The sequence below is a fragment of the Cupressus sempervirens genome, chromosome 1, assembly GCF_028749045.1.
Source record: "Cupressus sempervirens isolate cs-2001-9-10 chromosome 1, ASM2874904v1, whole genome shotgun sequence".
NCBI lineage: Eukaryota > Viridiplantae > Streptophyta > Pinopsida > Cupressales > Cupressaceae > Cupressus > Cupressus sempervirens.
Window position 1 is genome coordinate 38,845,400 of NC_143118.1, and position 13,897 is coordinate 38,859,296.

At 37.1% G+C, this 13,897-nt stretch overlaps 1 protein-coding gene across 1 annotated transcript in view; it reads left to right on the top strand.

The window, feature by feature from the left end:
- The window catches only part of LOC149576063 (Radical SAM superfamily protein), a 112,327-nt gene extending 107,712 nt beyond the window's left edge, over positions 1–4,615 (top strand). The window contains exons 8-10 of the mRNA XM_089816226.1: positions 2,992–3,131; positions 3,293–3,429; positions 3,798–4,615. Of these exons, the coding sequence (XP_089672352.1) occupies positions 2,992–3,131; positions 3,293–3,429; positions 3,798–3,902 (382 nt within the window). The 3' untranslated portion in view covers positions 3,903–4,615. The remainder of the gene's footprint in view (positions 1–2,991; positions 3,132–3,292; positions 3,430–3,797) is intronic.
- The last annotated feature ends 9,282 nt before the right edge of the window (positions 4,616–13,897 follow it).

Sequence of the window (13,897 nt, forward strand, 5' to 3'; positions counted from 1 at the left end):
GTGAGCAGAAGTGAGGGAAGGCTGTATGGTGAAGACACCTGGAGGGTCGTACGGTGGGTCTGGCGGACACCAAAGCAACTGCGGGAAGTGCAAAAGGCCGTATAGTCAAATTGGAAGGCCGTACGGTGGTCTTAGGAGGAAATGGAGGGTAAAAATGGAAGGCCGTACAGTGTATGGTGGTGACTGGAGATGAACGATCAGAATTTGCAGACTAACAGATAGTGTGAATAAGTAACCAGATTTAGTGCTGATAAACAACAAATGGAAGTACATAGAACAAAGAGTAAATCGAACCAACACAATAGATATTCACAATATGATGATGCTCCGACTTGCTAGATCCAAGCGAAGTATTACAGGCGATGGAATAGGGTGAGGGTTGAATCCCACTGAAACCAAAAATGACCAAATAGGGAAGCACTTCCGAAATGGCGAACAACAGAGGATTCGTAGTACAGAGAAAATAATACCTAAAGACCACCTACTAACCGTGCTTAAATACCTGTCAGGAAACTTTTTGAGGGTGTACAAAGATAGCCAACGGCGACACAAACTACGGAAACAAAAATAAAAATAGGTCTGAGATACATTAAATCAATCGGCCCATTACAATAGTTTGATAATTTATTTATTTTATAACAGGAACACAAAAAACCTCTTGCCTATTAGTCAATTATCAGAGCCCAAATTGAAATTTGAATTTCATAGACATGGGAATGTCTTATTTTGTAAAGTATAAATTAATTTATAATATTTTTTCTAACTTTTTAAGCATTCACAATGAAGAAGTGTGAAACCTTGACACCTTTTGATTATGTACATTTTGATGTGGGCAAGATGAGAGCAAATGGTGAATGAGTTAGAATAATATCATGTAATATCTATTGAAATGCTTGTTGGTGGCAAGTTGTACAGCTCAATATCGCTAACTATTGCAAACTCTAGAAATAAAGATATGCATATTTTGGTGGTAAGGCTTCTGAATTAGTTACAAACTTAAATTGAAAGTGATTGAAACTTGTTCTTGTGACTGGCCTTCAAGAACAATTACAAAGTTCTAAATCTGGCAGGAAACTGCACAAATCAAAACAATCTGAATTTGAAGCTATTGCAATATTGGTTCTAGTGGTGAAAGTTCAAGAGTGAGATGCATATTCTATAACGAGCCTGGCAATGAATGGCATAGGTGGTAGGACAATAAAAAATAATAAGTATATTACTATTGTTGGACAACATAAGCAATACTAGAAATAATCGTGATCATAAAATGAAAATGGATCAATTGCGGCAATATTATCGGCCACCCTTTTAATAAACAATTATAAACATATGTCCAAAGACTAGAGGCCCCTACACATTATGAAATATCTCTCCAAAAAGAAGTGCTTGATTTCATATTGCACAACACTGCTTTAAAGATGCATAGCAGTTTGAAAACTCCCTGAAAGGAGCAAAAGTGAAAAAGATTGCAACCCTTGTATTGTTCAGAAGTTGTGATCAGAATTGAAGGTATGACAATAAAGCTAAGTTGCTGATTGGGGTTTGGGTATGAGAATCTGGTTTGTGGATACATGATTTTTTTCCCATTATGATTAATATGGGTGTGTGTGTGTGTGTGTGCATTATATATACAAAAGAAGAGAAATATACATAGTTGTAAAAATAAATAATTTCATAGTATGAGTCAATGATGCTTGATCATTGATCAATGGCAAGTGTCAAAGATAAACATTAATGATTGCGATTAAAAATTCAAATACTTGATGATTGGTCTATGTTTATGATTCAAAAGAAAATCATCACATTGAATTACTGAATTAGACAATGAAAATTCAAAATGAGAGAGCAAATGAGAGATGAAAATGTGTTTGAAGACTCATATAAGGGTCATTGTTTGAGACAACAGATAATTAAAAAACAATTTTAATCAAGTTTGACCCACCTATTTTACTTTTGGCATGCGGGTCCCTGGGTATCCGCACATATTCGCACGGGACTCCCCCAGGTCCACGTAGATTCCAACCCGATTTGCGGCAGATTTGGGTAGGGTCCATATTTGACCCTGTGGTTCCATTTGGATCCACAGACCCGAATCCCCCGTGAATCGGTTCACGAGTTTGTGGATCCAGACAGACCCACAAGGTCAAATACGGACTTTGCCTGAATCTGCTGTGAATTGGTTCATGAATCTGAACCGGGTTCAGACCCGGACCTGGTTCAAAGGTCTGGGGTATGAATCCGGTAACGTAGCAATGAAGAAGTATGTTCAATAAGTTTTATTGTCTCAAGGAAATGTGAGAGTCAATGGTAAATACAACAAAGTCTTAAGAATGCTTCTGTTAGTCTTATTTGATTTGTACAGCACCCGCAAGAAATATAGAGTTTTAAATTTGTATAACAACTAGTTACTAAACACATGAGACGTTTGTGCTTTGTGCATTTCCTCGATAAAATGTGCAATGGCTTTCATAGGCATGACTGCAAAAATTATGATTTGCATCTAAGCCAAAAAATATATAATGATTTTTTAGAAACCACCACAAAGTGAAATTAATTCAAAACCTCAAATTCACAAGAGTCTGCAAACACCAGATGGAACTGGAAAAGGACTGCAAAACTATCAAACCATTAGTCCCTAGATGGAAATGCTCATATGGATAAGATGGTTTTCATCTTTGAATCTATTTGCCAAAAAGGTTTTCATTTTTAGGCAGAGAACATACATTCAATCTTTAAAAGAAATGAGGGTTTTGATTTCATAATTTCATAATTTTTTTATTATGCTCAACTCCTTATGTAGGCACTTGAGAGTTTCAAAAATCCAGCATGGTTTTGACTGATAAAAGCTTGATGTTGAGATTGTGGGGTTGGGGGTGGCTCCTGATCTTTGTACATCCTGTGCTTGGCATTTGACAATTTGTCCATAGTCTAATCTGTATCTGCAAAAAAATCATTTTCATAGCAATGATCTTCCTTATTTAATTTCTGCAGTTTGCATGCACCAAATCAGAAACTTAGGGAGACGATTGTTCCAAGTGCAAAGTCTTATCCGCTGGAAGCATTAATGAAAGACTGTAGGGACTACTTTGAAGAAACCGGTCGAAGGGTTTCTTTTGAATATACACTTTTGGGTATTATCTTACAAACCAAACTCTTTAACAAAGATAAAAGTTGCAGTTAGACTAGTCATCATTTAGTGCTTCTTTCCAAGGCAAGAGGATCATTGGCTGTGTATTTCATTTAAAAAAAATGCCCTTTACATATCTGTTATTAACATTAATTTCTCCTACAGCTGGTGTGAATGACAGCCCAGAACATGCATCAGAGCTTGCAGATATGCTTCATGGTTGGGGTCGTGGTCATCATGTTAACTTGATTCCCTTCAATCCCATTGCAGGTTCTGACTTTCAGCGTCCATATAAGAAAGTGGTAAGCTTTCTCTAGCATGGAAAAAATCAAGTTGAAGCCTAAGATGCTTCAAAAAATAGACGTAGAAACTACATGACATATTGGACTTTGTTGATGGTTTGAGTTGATGCCTTATTTCATTTCAAGCAACGGGGCCTTAAATTTGTCCTTATTAGTCAGTATAGCATGCTGTAGAGGTCACAAGGTGAAGGGGAATGTTCATGCATATGATCAACTTTAAAGTAGGAGTCCACGTATATATGCTATTGATTTTGTCACCATTGCTTTTAATGATGTTCTACATGCAAATTTGTTTCCTACAGCATTTTTGAAGCTAAAGTAAGAGATTTGACATTTTATTTATTTTCATTCTCTATCAATATTTGCAGTTGGTGGCATTTGCTGAAACATTAGAGAGGCATAAAGTAACTACAAGCATCCGTCTTACTCGTGGTTTGGATGCAAATGCTGCTTGTGGTCAGCTGCGCAATTAGTTCCAAAAAGTTCCTCTGGCCACTTGAGTTTATGGAGTTATTTCTGGTATGAAGCATATCTATGAAAGCCTTTCAAATGGTTGTTCTAATCATCAATTTCATCCAAAGGTAGCTGATGAAACAAGTAACACATGGAATAGATGAGTAAGACTGAATAGCCACTTCACCGGAACTTCATCAATGTGTACTCAACATTGTTTTGAATTGGAAAAGGAAAACAGAACTAAAGGGACATGATTGAGGAGCAATTTGGTTAGGATCATAATTCAGGAACCAGAAATTTCTTGAGAAAAAAGCTCATAGAAGGCTACCTCACTTGTTTCAAGAATCCATCTTGAAGTTGATTAAACTCAAGAGAAAACATAGCTGGAACTGTTCTAAAGGAGAAACGATTCGCTTAATTATTGTACAAAATGAAACTTGTTTATTTTTTCTAACTGTCCAATTCAGTAGAAACTTTTCCATCTCCAATTTCTTTTAAAGCAGCAATGTAATGTTAAATTTGCTTACAATAATAATGCATTTCATGACTACGATGCTATTGCATCTAATAACACATAAAAGTGACCAAGGGTGATTGATTTTATAAGAAAAATAGGTACACATTTATTACAAAGATAAGGACAGTCGTGGACTTGAACATTAGACCTGTGTCATCAGTAGAGCTAAGATTCCTTGGAGCTGTTAATGAATAAGTTATTCTGTTTGTTGGATGCTTTGGTGTTGGTGTCAATCTTTTTATCAATTTATTGCTGTTGCCTTTTTAGACAGTGAGACATCAATTAATTGGGACCAAAACGAGTTAAAAAGTCAACATTTGGATAGAATCTGAAACCAGTCAAAGTTTTTCTTTTTTTGTGTTACATGGACAAAACAATCTTAGCAACAGTCGTTAGATTTATATGTGACCGCATATTATTATTTTTTAGAAACATTTTCTTTTAAATTGAGAGCATATTAGTGAGTTTAACAATGCAAAATTGTTAAACACTTTGAGATGGTCAACGGTGTAGGCCAATTATGAAATGCAAGCTTTTTAGTTGAAAAACAAGGTGATATCATATTCCAAGTATTTTACGAGCACAACAGTGATACAACTTTTTTTATTAAACGTTGGTAAACTGAAATATATTTTTGTAGATTGGTGTAATATAAAACGACATTAATTACATTTAGAAAATTGTAAGTTGTGAAATTAATTTGCTGACCACCAAATGAACTAAATAGAAACACTAGTAGCCCAAAAGACTCTTGCCACAACACCTATACCAACCGACTGTAAAGATTGTCATAACAGAAACAGTTAGTGATTTGTAATCGAAGGATAAATGGGACAGACAAACTGTAATTCGTTTCCCAAAAAGGAATTTGACAGCTGAGATACCTTTTTTATATTAGATAGTTCAAAATCGCTTCTATAGTGATGGGAATCGTCATAAGAATCTTTGCAAGAAATGATGAATAGTATTTTCTACGTTACCTACATATCAGGTTTGTGCCATATGCACATATGACATAATGTGGTGCAAAGTTGGGGCTATGTATGTATGTACAAATCTTGTAGGAGTCACAATTGGTGTAGTTTTAAAAGATTTTACTGATCTTGGTATGAATTAGGTGTGAAAAATCAAACTATTGCAGTCACTGATTATTAATCTCCTATCATAAATGATTATTAAACTGCTGAAAACAAATTCCCAGCTAATATCGAAAAATAACACAACTGCAACTTCACATATAAAATACGGAAAAAAATGCGCAACACAATAAACACAATATTTCCAGACAAATTGTCCCTGGAAAAACCTCTAAAGGAAAACCAGTTCTACAGATGAGGAATTATATTAAACTTCAGCAAATCAAGAGATACAAAATTCTTTGCCTCTCACTGGCAGAACTCCGACAACCTCCTAATTTCTTCCGCTGATATTCCCCACTGCTATGCCCTTGCTAACACTGCAAGATTGTTTGCTAACACTGCAAACTGCTTCTCCAAAGCTTCTTCATCCAAATGACCCAATGACCCTTTTTTATACTACTCCTGTTGGTAAACCAACGATCGAGATTAAATCAAACCAACGGCTGAGATTAAGACAACTCGACAGCCAATAATAGAATTGGTTGCAAGGTGTCCAAAAGGGAATCTCTAAAATTAGTAAATAATAACCGTTTACTAATTCTTGACAAGTGGACAAAAAACTGTCCAAACCACCCATAAATACTAGTGCTATTCATAGATAATGACGAATAACAGTCCAAGCTACCCATAAATACTACTGCTATTTCTGGGTTACAAATAACAGCTGTCCAACTAACAATAATTAACACTCCCTCTTAGCGAGGAAGTTGTTCTGCATGACACCCATCTTATCTCTGAAAAAGATAAATTTGGCCTTTCCAAAAGCCTGCGTCAGAATGTCTGCTACCTGCTCCTCTGTAGGTATGTACTGTAGCTGAACAACTTTCCTTTGTACAAAATCTCTGATGAAGTGATATCTGATATCTATATGTTTAGACCTATCATGAAACACTGGATTCTCAGACAACTTGATGCAACTCTGATTGTCACAATATATCACAGTAGTCTCAACCTTCTGACCAAACAAGGCTACTAACAACTTCCGAAGCCATATAGCTTCACATATCGCCATGCTAGCTGCTATGTATTCTGCTTCTGCTGAACTTAGAGCCACAAACATCTGCTTCCTGCTGAACCAAGATACAACTCTTGATCCCAAGCTGAAACAACACCCTGAAGTGCTCCTTTTGTCCATTGTACTTCTTGCCCAATCTGCATCAGTATAGCCTATCAACTTGATACCTTCACCTCGAACATATCTGATCCCATACTCGACTGTACCATGCAAGTAACGTAGCACATGCTTAGCCGCTATCCAATGCATTCTCTTTGGTTCAACCATGAACTGACTAAGAGAGTTTACTGCAAATGCTATATCTGGCCTAGTGTTAACCAAATACATAAGCGAACCAATCAACTGTCTATATAAAGTGGGATCTACATCTTTCTCCTTAGATGTATCTACCTTCCTCCAATTCGTGATCATGGGTGTAGACATGGCTTTGCAATCCTCCATCCCAAATTTTTTCAAGATTTTAATGCAATATTTCCCTTGACCAAAGAAAATCTCCCCATCTGTCTGCCACACTTCCATGCCTAGAAAGCAGTGCATAAGTCCTAAATCCTTCATCTCGAACTCTTCTGCAAGGTTCCTCTTGCAATCCACTATGAGCCCTAGTGAACCTGTAAGAAATAGGTCGTCCACATAAAGAACAAGAATGAGAATCTCACCCCTAACCATCAAGTAGTAGAGGTTAGCATCTGCTTCACTCTTCACAAAGCCCTTTTTTTGCAAGTATGTATCAATGCGCTCATACCACGCTTTAGGAGCTTGCTTGAGTCCGTACAATGCTTTCTTCAATTTACACACATGGGTCTCTTTACTGTGTGCTACAAAGCCTTCTGGTTGTTCTATGTATACCTTCTCTTTCAACTCACCATTAAGGAATGCTGTCTTGACATCCATTTGATGGATTTGTCATCCCATCTGTGCTGCAAGTGAGATTACAACTCGTATAGAAGTATACCTGGCAACTGGAGCAAATGTCTCCTCATAGTCTATTCCCTCCTTCTGAGAGAACCCCTTTGTCACGAACCTAGCCTTGTATTTTTCGATGCTACCATCTGCACCGTGCTTTATCTTATAGATCCAGCGTGATCCAACTACATCCCTATCTGTTGGTCTAGGTACTATCTCTCACACATCATTCTGCATTATTGAAGAATATTCCTCAACCATAGCATCTCGCCATACCTGATGTTCTTCAGCTTCCTGATAGCTAGAAGGCTCACTATCTACCAACTGACTAACTAATGCCACATAGTCATTGAACTTGGTTGGTTGTCTTCGCTGTCTAGTACTCTTCCTAGGAGCTCCCACAAACTCCTGAGTATCCCTTTGTGTATTTGGAACCAGATGGTTCCTGCTGCCAACTGTAGAGGATGAAATGTCAACCTCTAAGTCTTCTAGATGCATTTCCTGTTGCACCTGTTGCTCCATACTCTGTGAATCTTCACTAATTGAGTCTACACTTGTACTGGTAACTGTACTTGAGCTTTGCTGCCCCTTGACTTTGTCTTGGAGCTTCTGTTGGCTGCTCACTCTGATCATCTGCTGGCAAATCTCTGGATCTCTTGAATGCCTTGTCCTCCATGAACTTGACATCTCGTCTGACAATAATTCTTTTAGTCCCTGGAATGAAAATCCTGTATGCCTTTGAGGTCTCACTGTACCCAACAAAGTACCCCCTCTCTGCAGTCTGATCTAACTTTGTACGTGTATCTCTAGGAATATGGCAATATGCCAAACTCTCGAATATCTTGAAGTGACTAACATCTGGCTTCTTCCCTGTGAAAGCCTCCTCTGGTGTCATCTTCCCTAGCACCTTGTGTGGAACTCTATTCTGAATGTAGACTGCTGTATTACACGCCTCTGCCCATAAGTAACGGGGCATGTCCTGGTCATGTAGCATAGCTTTTGCTGCCTCCGATATAGAATGGTTCTTCCTCTCAGCAACTCCATTCTGCTGTGGATTGTAAGGAACAATCCATTCTCTCTTGATTCCTTCTCTGGTGCAGAACTCCTGGAAGACATTTCCTTTGTACTCGCCTCCATTGTCTGACTGAAGAACCTTTATCTTCTTTCCTGTCGAGTTCTCCACAAGAGCCTTGAACTCTTGGAATCGACTGAAAACCTCATCATTAGTCTTCAAGAAGTATATCCAGGTCTTTCTAGAGAAATCATCAATAAAAGTAACATAGTACTCATATCCTCTGAGAGATTTCGTCAACATTGGTCCACAAACATCTGAATGTACTAGATCAAGAACACCCTTAGATCTGGTGTCACTCCTTGGAAAAGATGCTTTCGTAAACTTCCCCAACACACATCCCTTACATACATCGTCATGCTCCGTGCTCACCTTTGGAACACCTGTCACGGTCTCACGAAGCAATCTAAGTGCTCCATGATGAATATGGCCCATCCTCCTATGCCATAGCTCTCCAAGATCTCTAGGATTACTGTTGCTCATAAGTGCCTTAGGAGTATCAAACTGCAAACTATAAAGACAACCACTCCTAACTCCAATAGTTATGGGTGATTTCCAATCCTTGTGCTTAATCAACACATGTGTCCCTCTAAAGAGTACATTATACCCCCTATCCTGAAGAACAGATACAGAAATCAAATTCATACCTAAGCCTGACACATATAACACATCATGAAGTGGAATTATCTTTCCATTCTCCCTCTGAAACTGAATAGTCCCTTTCCCAACAGGGTTGAGTTTGGACAAGTTTTCCATAGAAATCTGGATGTTGGTGTTCTCCTCCTTATAACTGGAGAAGTACTCTCTAACTCCTGTCATATGAAATGACGCCCCACTATCTATATACCAAACACACTGTGAGGTTGAGCTAACCATACAAGCTATGAGTGCAAACTCATCTTCCATTCTACTAGAGAGTTCTTCTGCACTTGCTGAAGCTGCCACTTGCTTCTTACCCTTCTTCTTCTTTGGGCAATCACTGACATAGTGGCCAAACTCGTGACATCCAAAGCACCTGACCTTAGAAAGGTCCTTCTTCTTTTCACTTTGTGAATTTGATCCTTTGCTAGATCCCTTCTTTGCTTTCCCTTTACCCGCTAGGGCAACGTTCTCTTGTTCCACCTCATTTTTTTGACTCTTGTTGGCCCCATTGACAAGACTTAGTCTAAACTCCTCCTGAGTGAAATCGGTCCATAGTCGATCCCAACTCGGTAAAGTATCTCGTCCACTGACAACTTGAACAAAGATACTCCATTGTTTAGTAAACCCATTTAGGGTTATTCTCACTAGCTCATCATCACTAGGGCTATCTCCAACAACTGCTAACTCATCCTTGACAAGTCTGAGCTTGGTGAGGTAACTTGTGACGTCTTCTTCCTGATTCATCCGTGTATTCTTTAGCTTCTCTCTGAGAATCAACTTCCTGTTGGTGGTAGCATTCTGGTACAGATTTATAATGGCATCCCACATCTTCTTTGCTGTATCTAGCTCCAAGATATGTGGAACAATATGATCCTTGACACCATCAAGGATAATCCTCCTCGCTTTGGCATCGTCCTTCCTATATGCTGCAAGCTGTGTTGCATTCGTTGGTACAGGTACACCACTAGTAGCATAATCCTTGATACCATTCTCTTCCAACAATAAAGAAATTCTAGCCTTCCAGACACCAAAATTTGAGGCACCATCCAATCTATCATGATCTCTCAAACCAGCTGAAGCCATCTCAAGGGTTTAAAGCAATAATAAATCTAAAGAGATCAAAATTTCTTTCCTAGGGCAAAACTCTTCTACCCTTAACAATGCTTTGATACCATGTGAAAAATCAAACTATTGCAGTCACTGATTATTAATCTCCTATCATAAATGATTATTAAACTGCTGAAAACAAATTCTCAGCTAATATCGAAAAATAACACAACTGCAACTTCACTTATAAAATACGGAAAGAAATGCGCAACACAATAAACACAATATTTCCGGACAAATTGTCCTTGGAAAAACCTCTAAAGGAAAACCAATTCTATAGATGAGAAATTATATTAAATTTCAGCAAATCAAGAGATACAAAATTCCTTGCCTCTCACTGGCAGAACTCCGACAACCTCCTAATTTCTCCCGTTGATATTCCTCATTGCTATGCCCTTGCTAACACTGCAAACTGCTTCTCCAAAGCTTCTTCATCCAAATGATTCAATGACCCCTTTTTATACTACTCCTGTTGGTAAACCAACGACCGAGATTAAATCAAACCAACGGTTGAGATTAAGACAACTCGACAGCCAATTATAGAATTGGTTGCAAGGTGTCCAAAAGGGAATTTCTAAAATTAGTAAATAATAACCATTAACTAATTTTTGGCAAGTGGACAAACAGCTGTCCAAACGACCCATAAATACTAGTGCTATTCATAGATAAGGACGAACAGCTGTCCAAGCTACCCATAAATACTATTGCTATTTCTGAATCAGAAATAACAGCTGTCCAACTAACAATAATTAACATTAGGGATGTAAGACTATTATCACATCCCATTTCTGATATCAAAACACGTTGACATATAAGAGTGTTTGTTTTGTAGTAGATTGTTCAAAATCACTGTTATATGCTACATGAGTATCATCATGAACCTTTGCAAGACATGATTAATAGTTTTGTTTATGTTACCCACATATCACATGATTAATAGTTTTGTTTATGTTACCCACATATCAAGTTTGTGCCATATGTACACGTGGCATAATGTGGTGCAAAGTTGGGGCCATGTCTAAGTTATGATTATTGTAGACCTGCAAGATTTTTCCCATCTTGATATGCATTAGGAAGGGGATTCAGAGGTCGTGCGTGTTGATTATGAGGGCTGCGATAGAGATCAATTCACCTATGATGGTTGTCCTTAAATTTCAGTCAAGTTACCTCTTCAGTTTTGTTGTACACCTGTGAGAATTCTCTGCTGTATAATTTCCTGGTTATGCTCGTCGTCTCTAGTGATAACCATTTTCATTCCTTATGTTATCGAGATTACATCTGGTGATTATTATTGTATATTAAACCGCCAGTTTTAATCTTTCGAATCCTTTGTGGTATCGAGTACTCAGCTAGATCAATATGGAGAATTTCTGTTATCATATTAATACGTCGCATCTATGTGGTCCATCTCAACATCTTCGACAATCCTCCTCATGATTTGCCGGCGTCCATTTGTTTTCTAAAAGTGCCGATTAATATGAGCATGTAATGACAGATGTTTTGGTTTTCATATTCACCGCTGAAGAGGTAATTATTGCAATGTCTATTCTATTGTATCTATATAGGCGAAGATTAGAAAGGAGACATTTTGGTCATTCTTATCGCATGGTATGCAAAGATAATTCTACTGAAGTTGCTGTTGAGCAGTATTTTTATATCATTTCAGTTCTGATTATTATGTCTTCTCGAGACTGATAGCAGTGTATCGTGCTTGTATTCTGAGCACTGAGAACAATGTTATGCGGTCTATGCTTTATATAAGAGCAACAATAGTGTGTTTATTTTTGGTTGATCTATCGTAAGTTGATATTGCATTACTGTAGTTTATGAATTCTGATCTGGTTGACTAGATCATGAAGATTTTGAAAGAAGTGGAGTTTGTGTAGTTTTATCGACTGTATAAGCTTATTTTAGCATCAATGTTTTGGATCACACTCTATGATCCATCATCAAGAAGAGAGAATATAAGAATAAATTTTTTGCGAAACTTAATAAAGTATTTATTTCTGGTAGGTTGGGTTGTTTCCTACATTGAGGAGGGCTTTTTTAAGGATATGTTCTTTTGTGTTTTGTGTTGCAAATTTAGTTCTATGTATTCAATATTTTCTATATTTCTAGTTCAAATTAAACAGTGCACACTAACTTTAGGGGTATATCGAGCCATGTTGATATTGAAAAATGTTTGAAGTTATGAATTGAAAGATGTTTTCAAAGGATCTAAAAGTATATACACAAAAATCCACTACATGAAACAAGGACCAATTGAAAAAAAGAAACTTATATGATTATGGGTTGGATTTATGAATTGAAAGATGTTTTCAAAGGATCTAAGAGTTTGCATAGGAAGTAAAGCCACATCTACATGCAACAAAGACCAAGAAATAGTTTCTCAAAAGAAACACCCCTAAGAGCTAATCACAAAAAACAATGGAAAGAACTAAAACAATAGTCATGATGGTTTAAATTGAAACACATGCAAAGAGCTTTAGAGTAAGGTTTTCTTACATTTTTTACAAGGACAAATCTCAATCTTCAAAATATTATATCACATCATTTAGTTTAATTTTCTCCTTAGCATGGGGCTCCAAAAATTACTAATAAGACCTAATACTATATTTTCCAACACCCTTTTATTCAAAGTGGATGTTCAATATCCACCAACTTTTCTTCAACATAAAGTCTTGAGTATTTTTTATGGGGCTTATAACTATTAAGCCTAAAACACTCTTTCATTTTGCATCATGGATTGTACTTTCCCAAGAAGAGGTCACTAATGGAGAAAGAAATAACTTTGTAGCAATGAAAGAAAACCTGCAAAGAGGACTCGAAATAAATTTTTAGCTTGTAGATAACAACTCAGAGCATAATTATATAATGTTTGGTAGCACCTTATTAGACTCAATAAAAACACAAAATTAGGTAATTATACTTTTGTATAAGTCCTAACATTGTCAATGACTAATCACATAATAAAGACCAGTTTGAGAAATTTGAAATGTCGTAGGGCGGGAAAACCAAGCGTGGAGATTCTCCTAGTATTTTTGTAGAACAAAATGTTGAACCAATGTATGATTCTTCATTGTGGAATGGGCAACTAGGGGACAAGTCAATCCGTAATTTGGAGGAAGGATAGGAGTTTGATGAAGGGGACCCATAGGGAGGTGACAATCCAATCAACCTGAGATGTTAGTTGATGATGTCAATGTATGCATTGAAAAGGAAGGCGGGAATGGTGGGGTGGTAGGTGGGAAGTTATCTAAGAATAGGAATGGAGCGACAAGGGATTTACTAGTTGTTCATTTGTGGTCGTTGCTATTTGGAATCAAATCAAGTGGGAAATCATCTTTCCCATTGGTGAATAATATTTCAGATTTGTCTACGGCCAAGGATAACTTTAAGGAACCCCCCCTCCTAAAATTTATAAAATTGTGGTGAATCACATGTCATTTGGGTGAAAAAAAAATTAATAGTGTTGGTGAATTATGTGTCAATCGATGGATATTTGGTGGCAAATTTTTTAATAGTTTAGACAATTTTTATAAAATAATGGCGATTATAATTTTTGTTTTTAATAAAATTATTAATATTGATGGTGAATTATGTTTTGAAATATGGAT